Below are 16497 nucleotides of genomic sequence, written 5' to 3'. Positions count from 1 at the left end.
ATTCTGATGAGTGCTAATGTCAATAAATCGCATTCACTGTTTTTGATGGGTGATAAGTGGCATTCTATGTAAATATGAAAAATACCCAAACAAATCACTATGAAACATGATTTTTTTCTATCACACTCCATTTCATTTTCCGCTAAACAATGTGTCAAACTTCTCCCACAAGAAAGGATGAACAAGTTCAATCTGGCTAAAGTCCCATAGCTTCTGCTTCTAGAGCCCCAATTACTATTAGATGCTTCCCACCAAATGATACGAGAAAACATGGAACAACAGCTATATTGTTCACCACTGTATTTGCAAATTACAAATCAAATAAACATGTTCAACAATGCTATTTGCTAAATGCAAACATAATTGTATGTCTTTGATTAAAGAAAACAATTGTATTTGCTAAACGAAGATACAACCTCAAAGTATGAATAGGATTAGGAAGATGATTATTTTTCCTTAGCTTTTTAGGAGATGGGGAAGATTGCAAGGAGAACGTTCTGGGAATATCAACTGCACACCCCTTGCCAAGAGCACCAACTCTAAATCTATGAAGATGTCCATAATAATATTGCTCTCATTTAGCGAAATGCATCAACTTTACCATAATATCCATGCGATAATTTCCAGAAAACAGGTCGCATGCGGGAATACCAAAGTGTGATAACAACTAAACATCACAATTTGACATAAACTACAGGCAAGAAACAATGCCTATCAGATATATATCCCCTTTACTCAGGTGGGTGCAATATGGTCCTTTGCACACGATGATTAAGGGCACTAGGACCTGTCTTGTCAGACTTAAATGAATTATTGCAGGATCACCAAATATAGTTATGCAGTATTGGACATACAAGCCAGTTCTATGTAGATTGTTAGCATTCATCAAATAGAGAATTTAGTGAGTAGGATTACATACCAACCATTTATCTCGAACTCATTACCACAACTAGGAAACCCAGACCTCCCTTGAACAACCTGCTGTCATCCTTGAAATAAAGTATTGGGATGGAAACGACCCCCTCCCAGGACCATGTTTTCACTTTGCACCCAGGGTTTGAACATTGAACACTTATTCCTACAGGCATCCCACCTAATGGAAAGCAAAATTGAGAAGCAAGAATGGAAAATGCTGGATTCAGGGTTACTAGTGCATTAGCCCCTAGTCACCAGCTTGTTGGTACTCGTAATTTGAGAATAGGATTACACTTAGCTCATGTGTCCTGATTACCATTAGAGAATAAATTTCAATCCGCATAAATGAGTAACTGATAAATGACTTGATGAACTTTATGGAGCTATGTATTTATGAAGTTCAACTTACAATCAGGGTGCAATTAAAAAGTAGAGTGCAGCAGGAGTGCACTCTTAAAAGGACCATTTGATTCAAAGTATTATTCTCGACAACCATGGGAATCGCCACCCAAGCCTCAAAGCATATCATCTCTTGCCACCGCAAAAAGAAACCTCAAGTACCCTTTGATGATAAACTTGCCTAAAACAAAGCCTGAGAGGAACACTAAAACCATTCATAAACTACCTTAGTGACTTTCAAACAGCACCTACATTATGTGAAACAATTCTTCCTTTAGTCAACAATAGGCTGAGTACTTGGGCCAAATTATCCCAAAAGAGGGACTGAGAGGATCCTAAAATTGAAGCCATGGTAGAGTGACCAAGACCAAAAAGGCCAAGAACCCACGAGAGTTTGCAAGGATTCATGTCTCCCTAGTTATTATATAGTACCTAAAATTTGTGAAGGAACAAGCTAAGAGAGCATCTCTACTGATTTACCCTCTATGAAAGGGGTTTGTGCAACACTGACGAAGAATCGCTTGTATCGAATAAAAGGAAACAGTGAGGTCAATTTTCATGCTATCTTTATCCACCATGTCCAAGAACTTCACAACAGAAGCTCTCTCTCTCTCTACACACACTGTCATACACGCATAGGATGAACAGAAAGACACCCGCATTAAATTTTAATCCATATATGCCGCTATACCACTCCAAGTTTTACATATTTATACATATTTATGGTAGGAGTTGGAGAGAATAGAGAGGCACTACATCAATAGATAGAGAAGAAAGAGATTAGGGTTTATACAGTGGGCTTCAACTGGAAGCCATCGCCAGGATCTTCATCAACAGGAGACACATTGAGGCCAGTAACCATGGAAGCAGGCGGGCCTCGACGACACCTCTTCTCCATTTCTTCGACAGAGGAGGGTTCACCGGAGAAGAGGGCCTCCACCGAGCCATCTCTCCTGTTACGAACCCAGCCTTTGAGACCTAGCTCTTGCGCGTTCTCAGCTGTCCATTTCCTGTAGAAGACGCCCTGAACCCTGCCCTTGATCGAGACCTTGACCTTCAAAAGGCAAAATAAAAGGCACAATCAGCGCATATAAATGGAGGAAAGAGAGAAGGGGTTCGCCGTACCGTTTTAACAGGCATTTTAGGGTTTGGTGCCGAAGAACAGAGCTTCAGAGAGAGCGCATGCATCGGATTGCGGCTAAGAGTGTAGCGTCTCATACAAAGGGGGTTCGGTAGAGTAAAAGGACGATGTGGGCTGCCGTCCGGTTCCTTATCAAGTGGATCATATTTTAAAGGGGTATATAAGGTGTCAACATCAGGAAGGTGTAAAATGCAATTCGGCACTGCAATGCAAAGTCAATCATATGAAAATTTATTGCTACTGGCAATTATGAAATTTAAAGTTTCAAAAATGGCGGCGACCAAGCGGATCTATAAGTACTTGAAATGTTTAAAAATGAACGGTCTGGATAATGTATTGGTAGATGAACTATTTTTTAGGACTAAAAGCCATAATTTTTTTTTGAAACATATATAGAATGAAACTATTTATCTTTGATACAAGATGATCACAATAATCATGGCTGTTGGAAGTGAAATTGAGTGGCCGTAATTATTCTATTGACCAAACTCAAACTTCAAAATAAATTTTATCAAACTTTGTGATACATCCAAGCTATCAAATTTCACATCATTGGTTGTAAAAGATCGTGACCATCTTGTATCAAGAGTAAATGGTCTCATTGTATACAATTTTTTTTTGTATATATATCTATGAATTTTGAAGTCGAGATGACCGATTTGAGGGTTTTACAATAGGAAAAGTTTAAAATGAGACCATTTACCTTTGTTACAAAGTGATCACATTGATCTTGACCACCAGATGTAAAACTGAGTAGCCGCAATTATTCCATTGACTAAGCTCAAACTTAAAAAAAAAATTTATCAAACTTTGTGATACATCCAAGCTATCAAATTTCACATCAAATAGTTGTAAATAATTATGACTACCTAATATCAAAGGTAAATGGTGTATGCAATCCATTTACAAAATAGGAAAAAAAATTAGGACTAGAAAACCTTACTTGTACATAATACAGTTGACACTTTATATAAACTTTTTCGTTGCAAGGGAAACCCGCCGACATATTTTGGGGCCTTTATCACAATACGCGACAATTTTATGCGCAAATTACGTGGAGACCAACTCTTCCTTTTTCTTCTTCTTTTTTGAATTACCACCTATATGATATTTGCAACATGAGGTTGGTGAGAAATCCAGGAGTTTTCAGCCATTTCTATTTGCCAGGACCATCTGATATTAACGAAATCTAACAAGTGTTTCAAATGTTGGACGGTTTAGCTTTCTAACCTGGTTGGCATTAGGAAAAACTGGACTCATTGTAAGTAATTCATAGTTTTTAATTAGCTTAATGCAATTTATGTCCCCTTCTAAGCCATTGTTCTTCTTGTTCAAACTTCAAACACACCAACAGCCTTTTGCGAGAATGTTGGTTTGCGTGAATGCCAGCATGTCAGTTGTTTCTCTGGGTTAAGGCCTATATTTCTATTCTAGCAGCCTATTATTTTAAATATATAGTTCAATATTCTAAATATAAAATTAAAAAATAAAAATGAAACAATAAATATTTTATATTATAATTGTAAAATTAGAAAAATAAAAATGAAATAAAATGGAATTAAAAGAAGTTTAAATTAAGATCTAACGATATAATAAAAATCTTTATTCTTATATTAGAATAAATATTTTAATAATTAAATATTTCTATCTATTAAATATTTCATAATAGAAAAATATTATTTTATAGTAAATTCTATTATACTGATTAAATTCTATTATACAAATAAATAATAATTATTATGTATATTAAGTCCGATATTTTTAATGCCATTAGGAAGTTAAATTATCCAACAATAGAAACACGTAATAGCATCGGATAGGACCTGAGTATCAGAAAAATAAAAAAACTTGCTCATTTTCTCATCTACCCGGTGCTAAAAATGTTGGGCAATTTTGGAAAGAATGAAGGGCCACGGGATGAGGTTGGTCTATGCGCAATTTTCGGTTACTTGTGGGTTGTGACGAAACTCACATTCATGGCGACTATGCGTTCGAGGGACATTTTGTGTAGTGCCTCTCGAGCCGGTGACTCAATGCCTAGCCCTAGGTTAGGATGAGGTTGTGGAGTTAGCACTTAGACCTCACCCTAGTTCAGTCTTGAACATGACGTTTGAACTTTGCTAAACTCAAGGCTTAGACCTAACTTATATAGACCAAGCGATACAAATCTAAATAGAATTAGACTAAGCGAGGTGATTGAAATTTTCACCTAGTTTCTATGAATAGATTAAGATGGGTTTTCTAGTTAAGAAAAAACTGAAATGAAATTAGGTCTCAATAGGTACCCACGTAAGTCCCAAGCCACATCTTAAAAGGAATTAATGATGGTTTTACTATATGTGAGTGGGGTACTTTGGGGTAAATAATTGCGGAGGGGTGCCCAGGGCATGTGCAAACCCCAATTATCACACTCCCAACAACAATGTTCCCTCACGGCTTTAATACAAGTTTTGGGGGTTTTTGAAAATTTTGAAAAATGGATTTTGGGGTGTTATGTAGACAAAGGGGAAGAAAAGAGCATACATGCATGTGGTGCAATGGTTTGGCAAAGCAAGCAGTAGGGCAAGTAAATCAACTATTACTAAAAAATATTGCAAGCAGAAATTTAAAAAAATACAAATACGATAGAGAAAAAGAAGAATAATGGATAAATTTATTTATTTATTTCTCCTTTAATTTTTATTTTCATTTTTGTTTTTTGAAATTAGAAACCAAAGAGTTTGAAAGGCATTAGTGAAATGACTTTATGATAAAACACGGTATACATATAAAAAAATTTACTTTACCCCTACATTAGCACGATCACTTACAATTTACAATTATAATCGAACCACTCTTGAAATAAATAAAATAAAAATAAAATTGATTCTCAATTGCTATATCTTCAAATACAACTATTTATTCAAAGAATAAAACTAGACTTTATTGCTTTATGGGAATTATTTATTCAAAGAACAAAACTAGACTTTATTGCTTTATGGGAAGAGAAGTAAATATTTAAAAAGGTAAAATCACCGGAGACGGGGCTTAGTACGCCCCATGTCGAGTTTCCTCTTTCCGATGGTGCTCAGGATATATGATTGATATGTTGATTCCCTACTATAGAAAAAATCAACTCAATGACTTAATCTTGATTAAGCTTCTTAGTTTGATTTTAGAGAGATGAGAGATGAATATGAAGAGAGATGGAAAGATCTACTACCAAAGGGTTTCACCTCTTGGCCACCCATAAAGATCATAAGTGATGCGTACCACCAAAACATGGTGCAACTTGGAAAGAGATAAAAAACCAAAACATAGTGCAACTTGGAGAGAGATAAAAAATTGGCGCGTGTTTTCCTTTGTTAATCCAAAACCCTTTCTAGAGAGAGGGTATGGAGAGAGAATTGTTAAAGACAGAGAAGAGAATACATATCTCATTTCATGAAGTGAGACCTTCTTTTATAAATTTTCTATGTCATAGATTTTGCCTCAATTCGTAGGGTCAAATATCAACCATTAATCTAAAGAGACTTGTGGAGTGAGAGATTTGAGTCATCCATCTCTTTGATCCACCATCAAGATTCAAAGAGATGAGCTAGAACATTATCCTCCATTTCCTAAATCTATTCCCGTCAAATAAGAAAAACTTATATTTTAATATTCAAAGAGATGAGCTAGAACCTTATCTACCCTTTCTTAAATTTATTCCCATCAAATAAGAAAAACTTATATTTTAATATATCCAATATTTAATTATTAGATCAACTAATCTTGATTTAAAGATTTAGTAAATATCTCAAATATTCAACCTTATAACATAAGTTGGTTATACATAAAAAGATAAGCCAACCAAGAGGATAAACATTATTCCCAAGAATGTTACGTAAATGGGTGGGGCGTACCCTATTTTGGTGGCCATCTGGTGCCCCACCTAGTCCACATCTTTTTAAATTTTGTGCCCCATATTTTATAGAGGTCCCATATATTTTTAGAAAACATTTTATTTCATTTTTAAAATTTTTAAATCTTATATTTTATTTAAAACATTGAAAAATGAATTCATCTTAATTTATAAATCCAAATGACAAAAATAAAATATCATAAGATTCACAAAAATTCAAATAAACATTCTAAAAATCACATAACATAAAATTAATTAATTTTGATGGGAATTGGATCTGTTGGATCTAGGAAATTATCAATATATGGGAGCACTTCACGTTCAACTGTGAATCACGAGCTGTCGAGCTTTCTCAAATTGACCCAGTAGTTCCCATGACCGACAGTCCACTGCAGGGGTTCATGATTTAACTACCAAAGTCAGCCAATAGACTAGGGGACGCAATCCCAGTTTATAAACCATGGTCCTCCAGATCATGATGCAACCATGACTCTATGGTGCATAGGAGTAATCTCTAGCACATGTATACGCTTCACCCTTATTGGTGAATCTCAAAACGACTATCTATGTACATGTCGTGTGATGATATAACGAAGAGGTTTTAACTATGTCTCTAAAGGCTATTCATCATACGCAAGGGCCACACAATCCCTTGGCTCTCATCTGTGCATACTTCGACCTCATCAAAGGATAACCCGCTAAACCCTTCTCGGTAGATCCCTATGCCCATGTATTTTGGGTTTTTCCAAACCTCGGCTGGCCTAGCTCGTCGAGCCTAGTCTGAGTATCAGCAAATAACATTTGCCTAGTATGGTCCACAAAAGAACTACACTCCCATTGAGTTTATGTTCCACTATATAAAATGCTCATACAAGTTCTCATAAGACCTTTAAATGCCACATAAACCCAACAATTAGAAGCCGCAACGGGGAGAGAACTGAGAGGTCCAGAGCAACATGAAGCTATGGGCTTGGATCTGGGTTGCAATGCGTTGACTTGGTAGCCACCAATGACCCACAACACGTTGTTGGCATCCAAGCAGTTCAAGAACGTCCTACTACATGGCAGTCCTATATGTCACCTGCTACAAACTTTGTGTCGCAGAGTTCTAGCCCCTCTTGGACCCTCTGCTCTACCCCATATAGAGGTTTTGGTTACTGATTTGGTAAAAAAAACGCCTTGCAATGGATTTTAAGGTCGTTTATCTGATGAATTTTTACACAAATTCAAGCTGAACACGGCCCATGGTGGGCACCAAACTTTTTACAAACAAACCTAAGAGAATCTCCGATGAAATTCTCTCTAATTTATGCTTTCAATTAAAAAAAATTAAAATTTTGATAGAGAATAGTGGAATCTGTCAAATTATAACATATGAGAAGATAGATATGCAGAAATAGATCTCCTCACACATATCGTGTAAAAACCAAGGAGAGAAACCAGGAAAATAAAGGAAAAAAAATTGAAAATCAAAGAAAGGAAAAAGAAGACTAACATGAAAACTAGCCCCCTCTAGCCCGTCCCCCTAAGTTGGCTGCTTGGATTAGACTAATACTTAATATGTCTTCATCCTCAACCTTAGAGCTAGAACGTGTTCATTCTGAAGCGTTTTATTTGAAATTAGGGTTTGATGATTGTCTTTGGCTACAAAGGATTATGGTTTTCTAGTGTTTGAATGTCTTAAGGCTATGGATGATCTATGTGTTGGCTATGTGGCATTTCAAGGCCTTAAAACCAATAGTCTTACGCTCAGTGGGAGTTAAAGAGAGACTGAATCTGGGTGCTTGGCGCACTGGGGCCCAGATTCATATACCTCAAGTATTTGAGGCAATGAGAGTATACTTTTGAGAGTGTGAACTCTCAGGGAGGTGTGAGGGTCACCTCCCAGTCAGGACTATATTGATTAAAATGCATCATAGTTAATGTGATAAACCAGGGCTTAGAGAATCCAATCGAGAATAATAGAACCCGAGTATTTAAAAGAGTATTCGCCCTGTATGGAATGGTCGGCTCATGGGACATGAGCCCGTATCCTGATACGAGACCGTTCCATAGCATGTGCACATATAGGGAAGCCACTCTTCTATGGTATTATCCAACTTAGAAGAGCTAGTACGCATGTACTTTGAGAGGATCCTTGTATTTGAGTAGGAACATGTCACACAAGGGTGCACCAATAATCCATTGGATCCCTGGTGACGGGAAGCTCTGGCCTAGCGACTTTGATATAACCAATTATGCATCCTTGCCATAGATGATGGAGCATAGGTCCATTGAGTCGGCTTGAGACATCGGTGGAACGTCATTCAGGTTAGCCCAATGGAAGACTCTGACTAGTGTTATAAGTCTAGAGATCTCATTTACATTTAGCCCCATATTAATCTAAAATTGAAGATAAAATATTCTATATTGATGACAAATATTGAGAAATTATTTAGATAATTTTTGAAGATTTTTTCAGTATTTTTTTTAAACAATAAAATATGATTTTTCAAATTTTTTTTACATAAATACCAAACTAGAACATTCTATAAGGATGCCACATGGATCCCAAGTGGCCATAAGGATGGCACGTGGCACCCCCACCTCCCCACTTGTGGATGACATCATGCTGACGTCATATATATATTTGGAGACCTATTTGTCATTAATTATTTTGTTGGTATATGTTATAACATGTTATCTTGTTATTTAAAGAGTTACATATTGTTATGACTTAAGTTTGATTTAAGTCACATGTTTTTTTTGCTCATATGCGTCATTTTTGACATGTGTGAAGTCATGGAATTTTGAGAATTAATTTAATTCATATTATTATCCACATATGATTTTGTAGCATGTGAGTATATCTTATGTAACACCACATTATGGGCTTGACCCATATGAAACTTTAGTGTTGTTAAAATCCTATTGGTGGTGTCATAAGATATTTTATTCACATGTCTGGATGTCCTATATTACCTTTATGTCCATATCCTTGTATTTTATTGACTCTCACAAATTATTCAAAAACCATGACCATAAGTGTAAATATGAATTTGGACTTAATGGAAAATAAAACATGGAGCTAAGGGCTTCAAGGTAAAATGACTATAAACCTAGGTTTTAAGGAGTGAAATGTGTCAAAAGCTTATCCATTGATCTTGGTGATAAGATATGGGTGAGTGGCTTGGATAAAAGCCTCTCATGTGCCATTGATCTAAGTCATCAATGATCAATATCAAATCCATCTTTATGATCTAAGTATAAAAGTAACTTATAGTATCAATTGTAACCCTAATTTGAGTATTCACTTCAAAGAAAGAGAGAGAGAGAGAGAGAGCCCTTGACAAAAATGTGGCCACCCATGAGGCTATCTTCTTCCTTGAGCTATCATTTGAAACCCTTCTATGGAGTAGTTCATAATTTATGTAATCAAGCCCATACTATTGCTTCATTAAGATATTGATATTTTTCTCATATTTTTAATTCGTACCTCATTTCAATTATCAAAGCTTACTGTAATTCTTAATTTACAGCAGCTTTTTTCATTTTTTGTCATGAAAACTTGATATTTGAAGAGTCCCAAAGCAATAGTGTAGTCCATACACATAGTATGTGCAGACTAGCTTGCTTACTCAATGATCTTAAGTAGTTTCAATTTGATTTCTTGATCTTATTTTTCTGAAATTTTTATTAAGAATATACAACTGATGAAAGGTTTATTTCATCATATTCGAGCAAAAGAAATAGTCTATTGAGTTCCCTTTTGAATGTTGAAAAGTTCGTGTGGTCCCTTATGGACCACATGGTGTAGTTTCACCATAACTTCCTTATTTCATGTAGTATCTCTCCCAAACTTTGAAAGGCCATTTTGATACATGCCTCTCTCATGATTTGATCCCCATTAAGTGAAATAAATGTGATTATTTTCTTCCCTTTGAATTGATCTTCTTGAGCTATTATTATCACCTATGTCTTAGATAATAAAACAAAATTAAGTCATCAAAATGCCCTTTCGTAGCCCGGGCATAAGGGGTTCGAACCATGGTTTCCCCATATATGTTTACATGTTAATTTGATGTATTTACAATTATTAAATGGATTCATGATTGGTTAAATTCAATATGTTGTGTGAATATTGATATTGTTTTTTAATCTTGCGGTATGAGCTTTAATGCTATGCATTATTGTTTATGCGAATTGAAATCTTATTGAATTATTATGATCAAGTATATGATGTATATGAGATATTATGATATATGATGATATGAAGAATAGAGATGAAATTATCATATAATTTTGATATAACGAGGAATTGCGAGTGCAAGTCATGCAATATGTTGTAGAGATATACAATGTGAATATTTGAATATTGTATTCAGTTTAATTTAATTTTTGAGTAAGGGATTTCTAGGGGACCTATAAGGGTTGAATTTTATTATTCAAATTGTATAAACCATGTTTGTAGGATGGAATATATGTATTATGATTTTGTATTGAGATATTCATACATTTAAACCCTTGAGTTTTTATACAATGGAAAGTTTTTAAAAGATTGCATTTCTAGCCCATTGGTCTTATACCACTAACACTATGGTTCTAAGGCTTCTATGGTTTGCTCTAACCTAGGGAATATTTTATCCACTCCCACACTGTAGTCACCATGTTGTGGTTTTCATTCCTACTGACACCACCCCACTAACACTTTCAAAAAACTAACTCTTAAACTATTTGAAAAAATAGGTAGGGGCATGTCTTCCTCATTGAATTACCAAGAAAATAATATATATATAAAAAAAGAGAACCAAATAGGGGTTTATTTATCCTTTAACCGGGCTCTAATCTGATTAGGATTAGAACTACTAATTAATTTAGGGTTTAGAGATTTTAGTAAAAGAACTGGTCAAAAAACCAATAAAAAATAAAATTGCCCTAACCTACCTTTAGAAGCATATGCAAACTTCTTGAATTTTTGGGAAGATTCCAGGGCCCGAAAAGCGGTCAATGATGCAAATTGTGTTATTAGGCCCATTGGACTTAGCAACGTGCCTGCATGGCTGGCCTAGATTGCCCTCCAACTAATACAGGAAATCCTACTAAATCCATAAGTGGTGGTCCTCTCTGGTTTTGATGTGTTCTAGGGTTTGTGATTTGGCTATTTTTCTGACTTTTTGTACTGTTCTATAGAGACTCAAAAAAATCTGGACAGATCTAGGTTGATTTGACTAGATTTTGTAGATTCAATGGTTTCCCTACATATTGTTGACTACATGCCACAATCTACTAAGGTTTACTAGGTCAATATGACTCCTATGGTTCAAGATTATAGGTTTTGGGGCCGGGGTGTATACACTTATATAAACTTTTTCATATATAAACACAACCCTTCTATAATATCTATGACCCTTCTATAATATACGCTCTTTCGCTATAGGGACAAACTATGCATAACACATTTTAGTTGCCATTCTGGAAAATGACTCACAATGTTTTTGGGAATGCTAAAAGAAAAACATGTTTAATCTTAGCCTGTTGAGGAACAAGATCTATCAATGTATCCAAACTTAGTTGGAAGCTCTACCCTGATATGGATCATTCCCCTCAAGATCTCTAGTCGCACTAGTATTTATGAGTGCTTCAATCCATGAAGTCACACACACTAAGTATCGAGAGTTCATAAAACATTGGCAATTTCATGCAAGACCATCAATTTATTATGATTATCGCATTCCAACAAAATTTCTCAAGTTATAGGGTTGGATGTTCATTAAGGTAGTCACCTCAAATATATGATCCCACAGGAATATATCTTGTCACACACTTTTTTATATGCCATGTGGGTATAAGAGTGTGAGTGCATGTGCGAGAGATAGAAGAGCAGTGGTGGAACTGAGATTGTAAACAATAGTATTTTGGAATTTAAAAATTCAACGACAAATTGTTGAGTGTTTCATTTATTTATGAAAGAAATGAGAAAATATACAATGAGATTAATTGTTTTTAGAGGTCATAATTATCTTTAACCATTATGGTCTAAGAAGGTTGATGACCTTAAACTTTCCCTTAACCCATCCCATACTCAGGTAAAAGGGCATGGTTGTGTTAGGTATGCAGCTAACATAAATTTTTGCCAAAACCCATAATGAATCGTGATAAACTTATACTATATGCTTATGCTAAGGCGTTCCCCAGAAGCGACGCATTGTACCAAAACTTGGATATAATGAGAAATAAGCAAGGGGTAGCTAGGACGTTCACAAGAAGCGACGTGCTGTATCGGACTCCAGGTATAGTGAGAAATGAGCAAGGGTTAACTAGGACATTCCACAGAAGCTATGCCAACGCCATACGGTTACGGTGAAAAATATGCAATGTTTCCCACGACACCCTAGACAAGCGCAGGTAAAGAAACTAGTCCAAGAGAATATGATTCATTTAACCACATAGAACGGAAGAATGCTTACATATAAGAGTATCGAGTTAGTGGATACAATGAGACGACAACAAGTAAACGTAGCTTGTATATAGGAACCTAAATGGAAAGGATAAAAAGCTAAAGAAATAGATGTGTATAAACTATGATATACAGGAGATAATAATAATAATAGAAACAACGTATGCATAATAGTAGATAAATATTTAAAAGATAAATTAGTTAATATCAAAAGAATATGTGATAGGCTCTTATTAATTAGACTTGTATTAGAAGAATAGATAATTAACATAATTAGCACTTATGCGCCACAAATAGGATTAGATGATAGAATTAAAAGACAGTTTTAGGAAGACATTGATGGAATAATCCAAGACATACCAAATGGAGAGAGGACCATTTTAGGTGGTGACCTAAATGGTCATGTAGGCAAGAATAGTAGAGGATATGAAGGGGTACATGTGAGATATGGGTTTAGGAAAAGAAATGAGATGGACAAGACTATTTTAGATTTTGTTATAGCCTATGACCTAGCAATAGCAAACATTTACTTTACAAAGCGAGATGAACATTTAATAAACTATAAAAGTGGAACACATAAAAGTCAGATGGATCTATTTCTAATTAAGAAGGTAGATCGACCATCATGTAAAGAGAGTTTGACTACCCAACATAGGTTTGTGGTCATCGACGTCTGCAGAAAGACATGGAGAAGAAGGGGCAAATGTAATGGGTATCCAAGAACTAGGTGGTGAAATTTAAAAAATAAAAAAATATACTTATTTAAGGATGCATTAGTTGAAGAAGAAAAATGGAACTACAAACATGATGTCAATGTGATATGGAACGAGATGGCTGAATGTATCAAGAAGTGGCAAAACAAGTTTTAGGAGAATCTAAAGGGAATATAAACTTCAATAAGAAAACTTGGTGGTGGAATGATGAGGTTTAGAATGCCATTAACGAAAAACAATCATATTATAAAACTTGGCAATATAATATAAATGATCAAAACTTAGAAGAATATAAAAATAATAACAAAATATTAAACAAATAGTAAATAAAGCTAAACTTAAGACATATGATAATCTATACAATAAACTAAGAACAATAAAAGGTGAAAAATATATATTCAAATTAACAAAAATAAGAAATAAAAAAATATAGGGATCTAAACCATATTAAATTCATAAAGAGTAAGGATCAAAGGGTCTTGGTAAAAAATGATGATTTCAATGAAAGGTGAAGAGCCTATTTTAAAAAATTATTAAATGACGAATACAATGAGAACATAGTGGTAGAAGGGATTGTTGGTACAAGCGGTGACGAAGGTCGTAGATACATTCATAGGAGTAGGGTGTCAGAAATGAAAGAAGCTTTGAAAATGATGAAGACATGAAATGCTTTGAGACCAGATAGTATCCCGATAGAGGTTTGGAAGTGCATGGGGGAAATTAACATTGACTAGCTGGACAAGTTGTTCAACAAGGTGTTGAGAACAATAAAAATTCCAGACGAACGTAGGAAAATTATTGTGGTACCTATTTACAAGAATAAATGAGACATACATAATTTTGTAAACTATCGAGAGATCAATCTTATAAGTCATATTATGAAACTCTAGGAGAGAATCATTGAGCAACGACTAAGGTATGAAACGAATGTATTTGAAAACCAATTTGGTATTATGTCAGGGAGGTCAAGCCAAGAAGATCAACAACTGAGGCTATTTTCCTACTTAGGCAACTGATTGAGAAGTTTATGGCAATGAGAAAAGACTTCCACATGACCTTTATTGATCTAGAGAAAACTTATGATAGAGTACCTCGATATTTGATTTATTGGATATTGGAAAAAAAACGCGCCTCTTGACACTATATCGACTTGGTTAAAGATAGGTACGATGGAGTAGTAACTACTGTATGAACAACTAGTGCAGAGACGAGTAAGTTTTCAGTGATAATAGGTCTACATCAATGGCTAGCGTTGATATCGTATCCCTTTTTCTTAGTTATGCATGACTTAACTAGATACCTACAGGACAAGATACTGTAGTGCATGTTGTTCGCAGATAACATAGTTTTGATTGATGAGACCCGAAATGACGTCAATATAAAGTTACAACTTTAGAGGGATGCTTTAGAATCCAAAGATTTTAAAATTAGTCGAACTAAGACAGAGTATATAGAGTGCAAGTTTAGTAATAAATAGGAGTAGAGACAATAAATTAGTTAATATTGACGGTCAAGAAGTAAAAAAAAGACCACACTTTCGATATCTTGGGTCGATAATCCAGGAAAATAGAGAGATCAAGAAAGATGTCGCACTCATAATTAGAGCTTGTTAAGCGAAGTGGAAAAGTACAATTACAATTTTATGTGATCGTTGCATACCAATGAGACTAAAAGACAAGTTCTATAGGACAGTGGTGAGACTAGCTTTACTCTATGGGGTAGAATGTTGGGCGGACAAAAACAATATGCCAGACCCGACCAATTGCCATCCCAAATCTTGAAAGATTTCCTAGAACTTTACAGCCCACCCCAAATTGTCGAATTTTGTAGGTGACGAATGTAGGCAATTGTGACTTTCGTGTACCAAATTTAAACACTTTAAACGTTTTACATTCGATCCATTTAGTCAGAATAACATCATAAGGTTGATACTGGCAAGTCAAATGGTTGTCAAGTGCAATTCACTTATAAGAATTCTCCATTTTGATCATCTTCTTTCCCATCATTTTCCTTCTTTGGTCTTCATCAAAGGTGTTGCGGCACTCTTTATTCGTGTTTTCACAGTAATGTCATGGTAGCTAACTATGCCATATGTTGCTACTTGCACAAAAAGAAAGCATTTTAAGGAAATAGTTTATATAAAGTTGCAACATTATACTATAGAAGTAAAGTGCACCTCAAAAGTCCACTAGCAAAGAGCATTTTGAAGTTCGAAAACCTTCTAAATGATTATCTCAACGTCAACATGTGTGGATGTAAAGAAAAAAAGAATATCAAGTCCTAATAAAAACAGTATAATTTGTAACAAATTATCTTGACCGCCTATTTTCAAAAATTTTGAGTGCTTATATTTATGCTTGACTAAATTATTTTTGAAATTTAAAAGTTTATAATTATGGTTGAATATGGATTTCCAAACCATCATAAGGTTTCTCACCTTGGAGTTTCTGATATTGGAACTACATCTTTTAAAAATTTTAGATGTGTGCATCACTTATATAGTATAAAGTAGGCACCTTGTACAAACCTTACACATATTTAATTATAGAAAAAAATTATTTAAGGTTGTATACTAAATACTATTAAAGTGCACCTCAAAAATCCTTTAGAAGAAAGTGTATAGATATAAAGAAAAATAATAATTTTAAGTCCAAAAAATATCACATCATGTAACAAGTTATCTAGACTATCTATTTTAAGATTTTTCATTATTCATATATCTACTCAATTTGTAGTATTTTTTAAATTTTAAATTTGATAACTAAGGATAAAAATCGGTTTTCAATCCAAGATAAGGTTTCTAATATCAGAGCTACATCTCTAAGCAAATTTTAGATGTGTGCCTTATTTCCATGGTATAAAGAGTGGGGAAAACTTTTTATGTTCCCCCTACAACATAGAAGTTCTATCCTCCCCTTTATCCAACCGTCCATTTTTTAATGGAGGGTTAAGATTGCCCCAATCACAATGCCACATCTTTACACTGTTTTATTTTTAAGTTTTTTCTATG

The 16497-nt window shown here is 34.7% G+C and overlaps 1 protein-coding gene across 1 annotated transcript; it reads right to left on the bottom strand.

Moving 5' to 3' along the window:
• Positions 1-1955: 1955 nt before the first annotated feature.
• LOC18995769 (acylphosphatase family) lies at positions 1956-2586 on the bottom strand. The gene is made up of 2 exons (XM_006846586.4): positions 2440-2586; positions 1956-2368 (listed from the first exon to the last, which is right to left on the bottom strand). The coding sequence occupies exons 1-2, from the start codon at positions 2530-2532 to the stop codon at positions 2102-2104; spliced, it is 360 nt and encodes a 119-aa protein (XP_006846649.2). The 5' UTR covers positions 2533-2586; the 3' UTR covers positions 1956-2101.
• Positions 2587-16497: the final 13911 nt, after the last annotated feature.

Source organism: Amborella trichopoda, chromosome 4, assembly GCF_054954075.1.
Source record: "Amborella trichopoda isolate Santa Cruz 75 chromosome 4, AtrichopodaSantaCruz75HAP2 v2.0, whole genome shotgun sequence".
NCBI lineage: Eukaryota > Viridiplantae > Streptophyta > Magnoliopsida > Amborellales > Amborellaceae > Amborella > Amborella trichopoda.
Note: the sequence above shows the minus strand (reverse complement) of the source record. Positions and strands in the feature narration are given on the sequence as shown.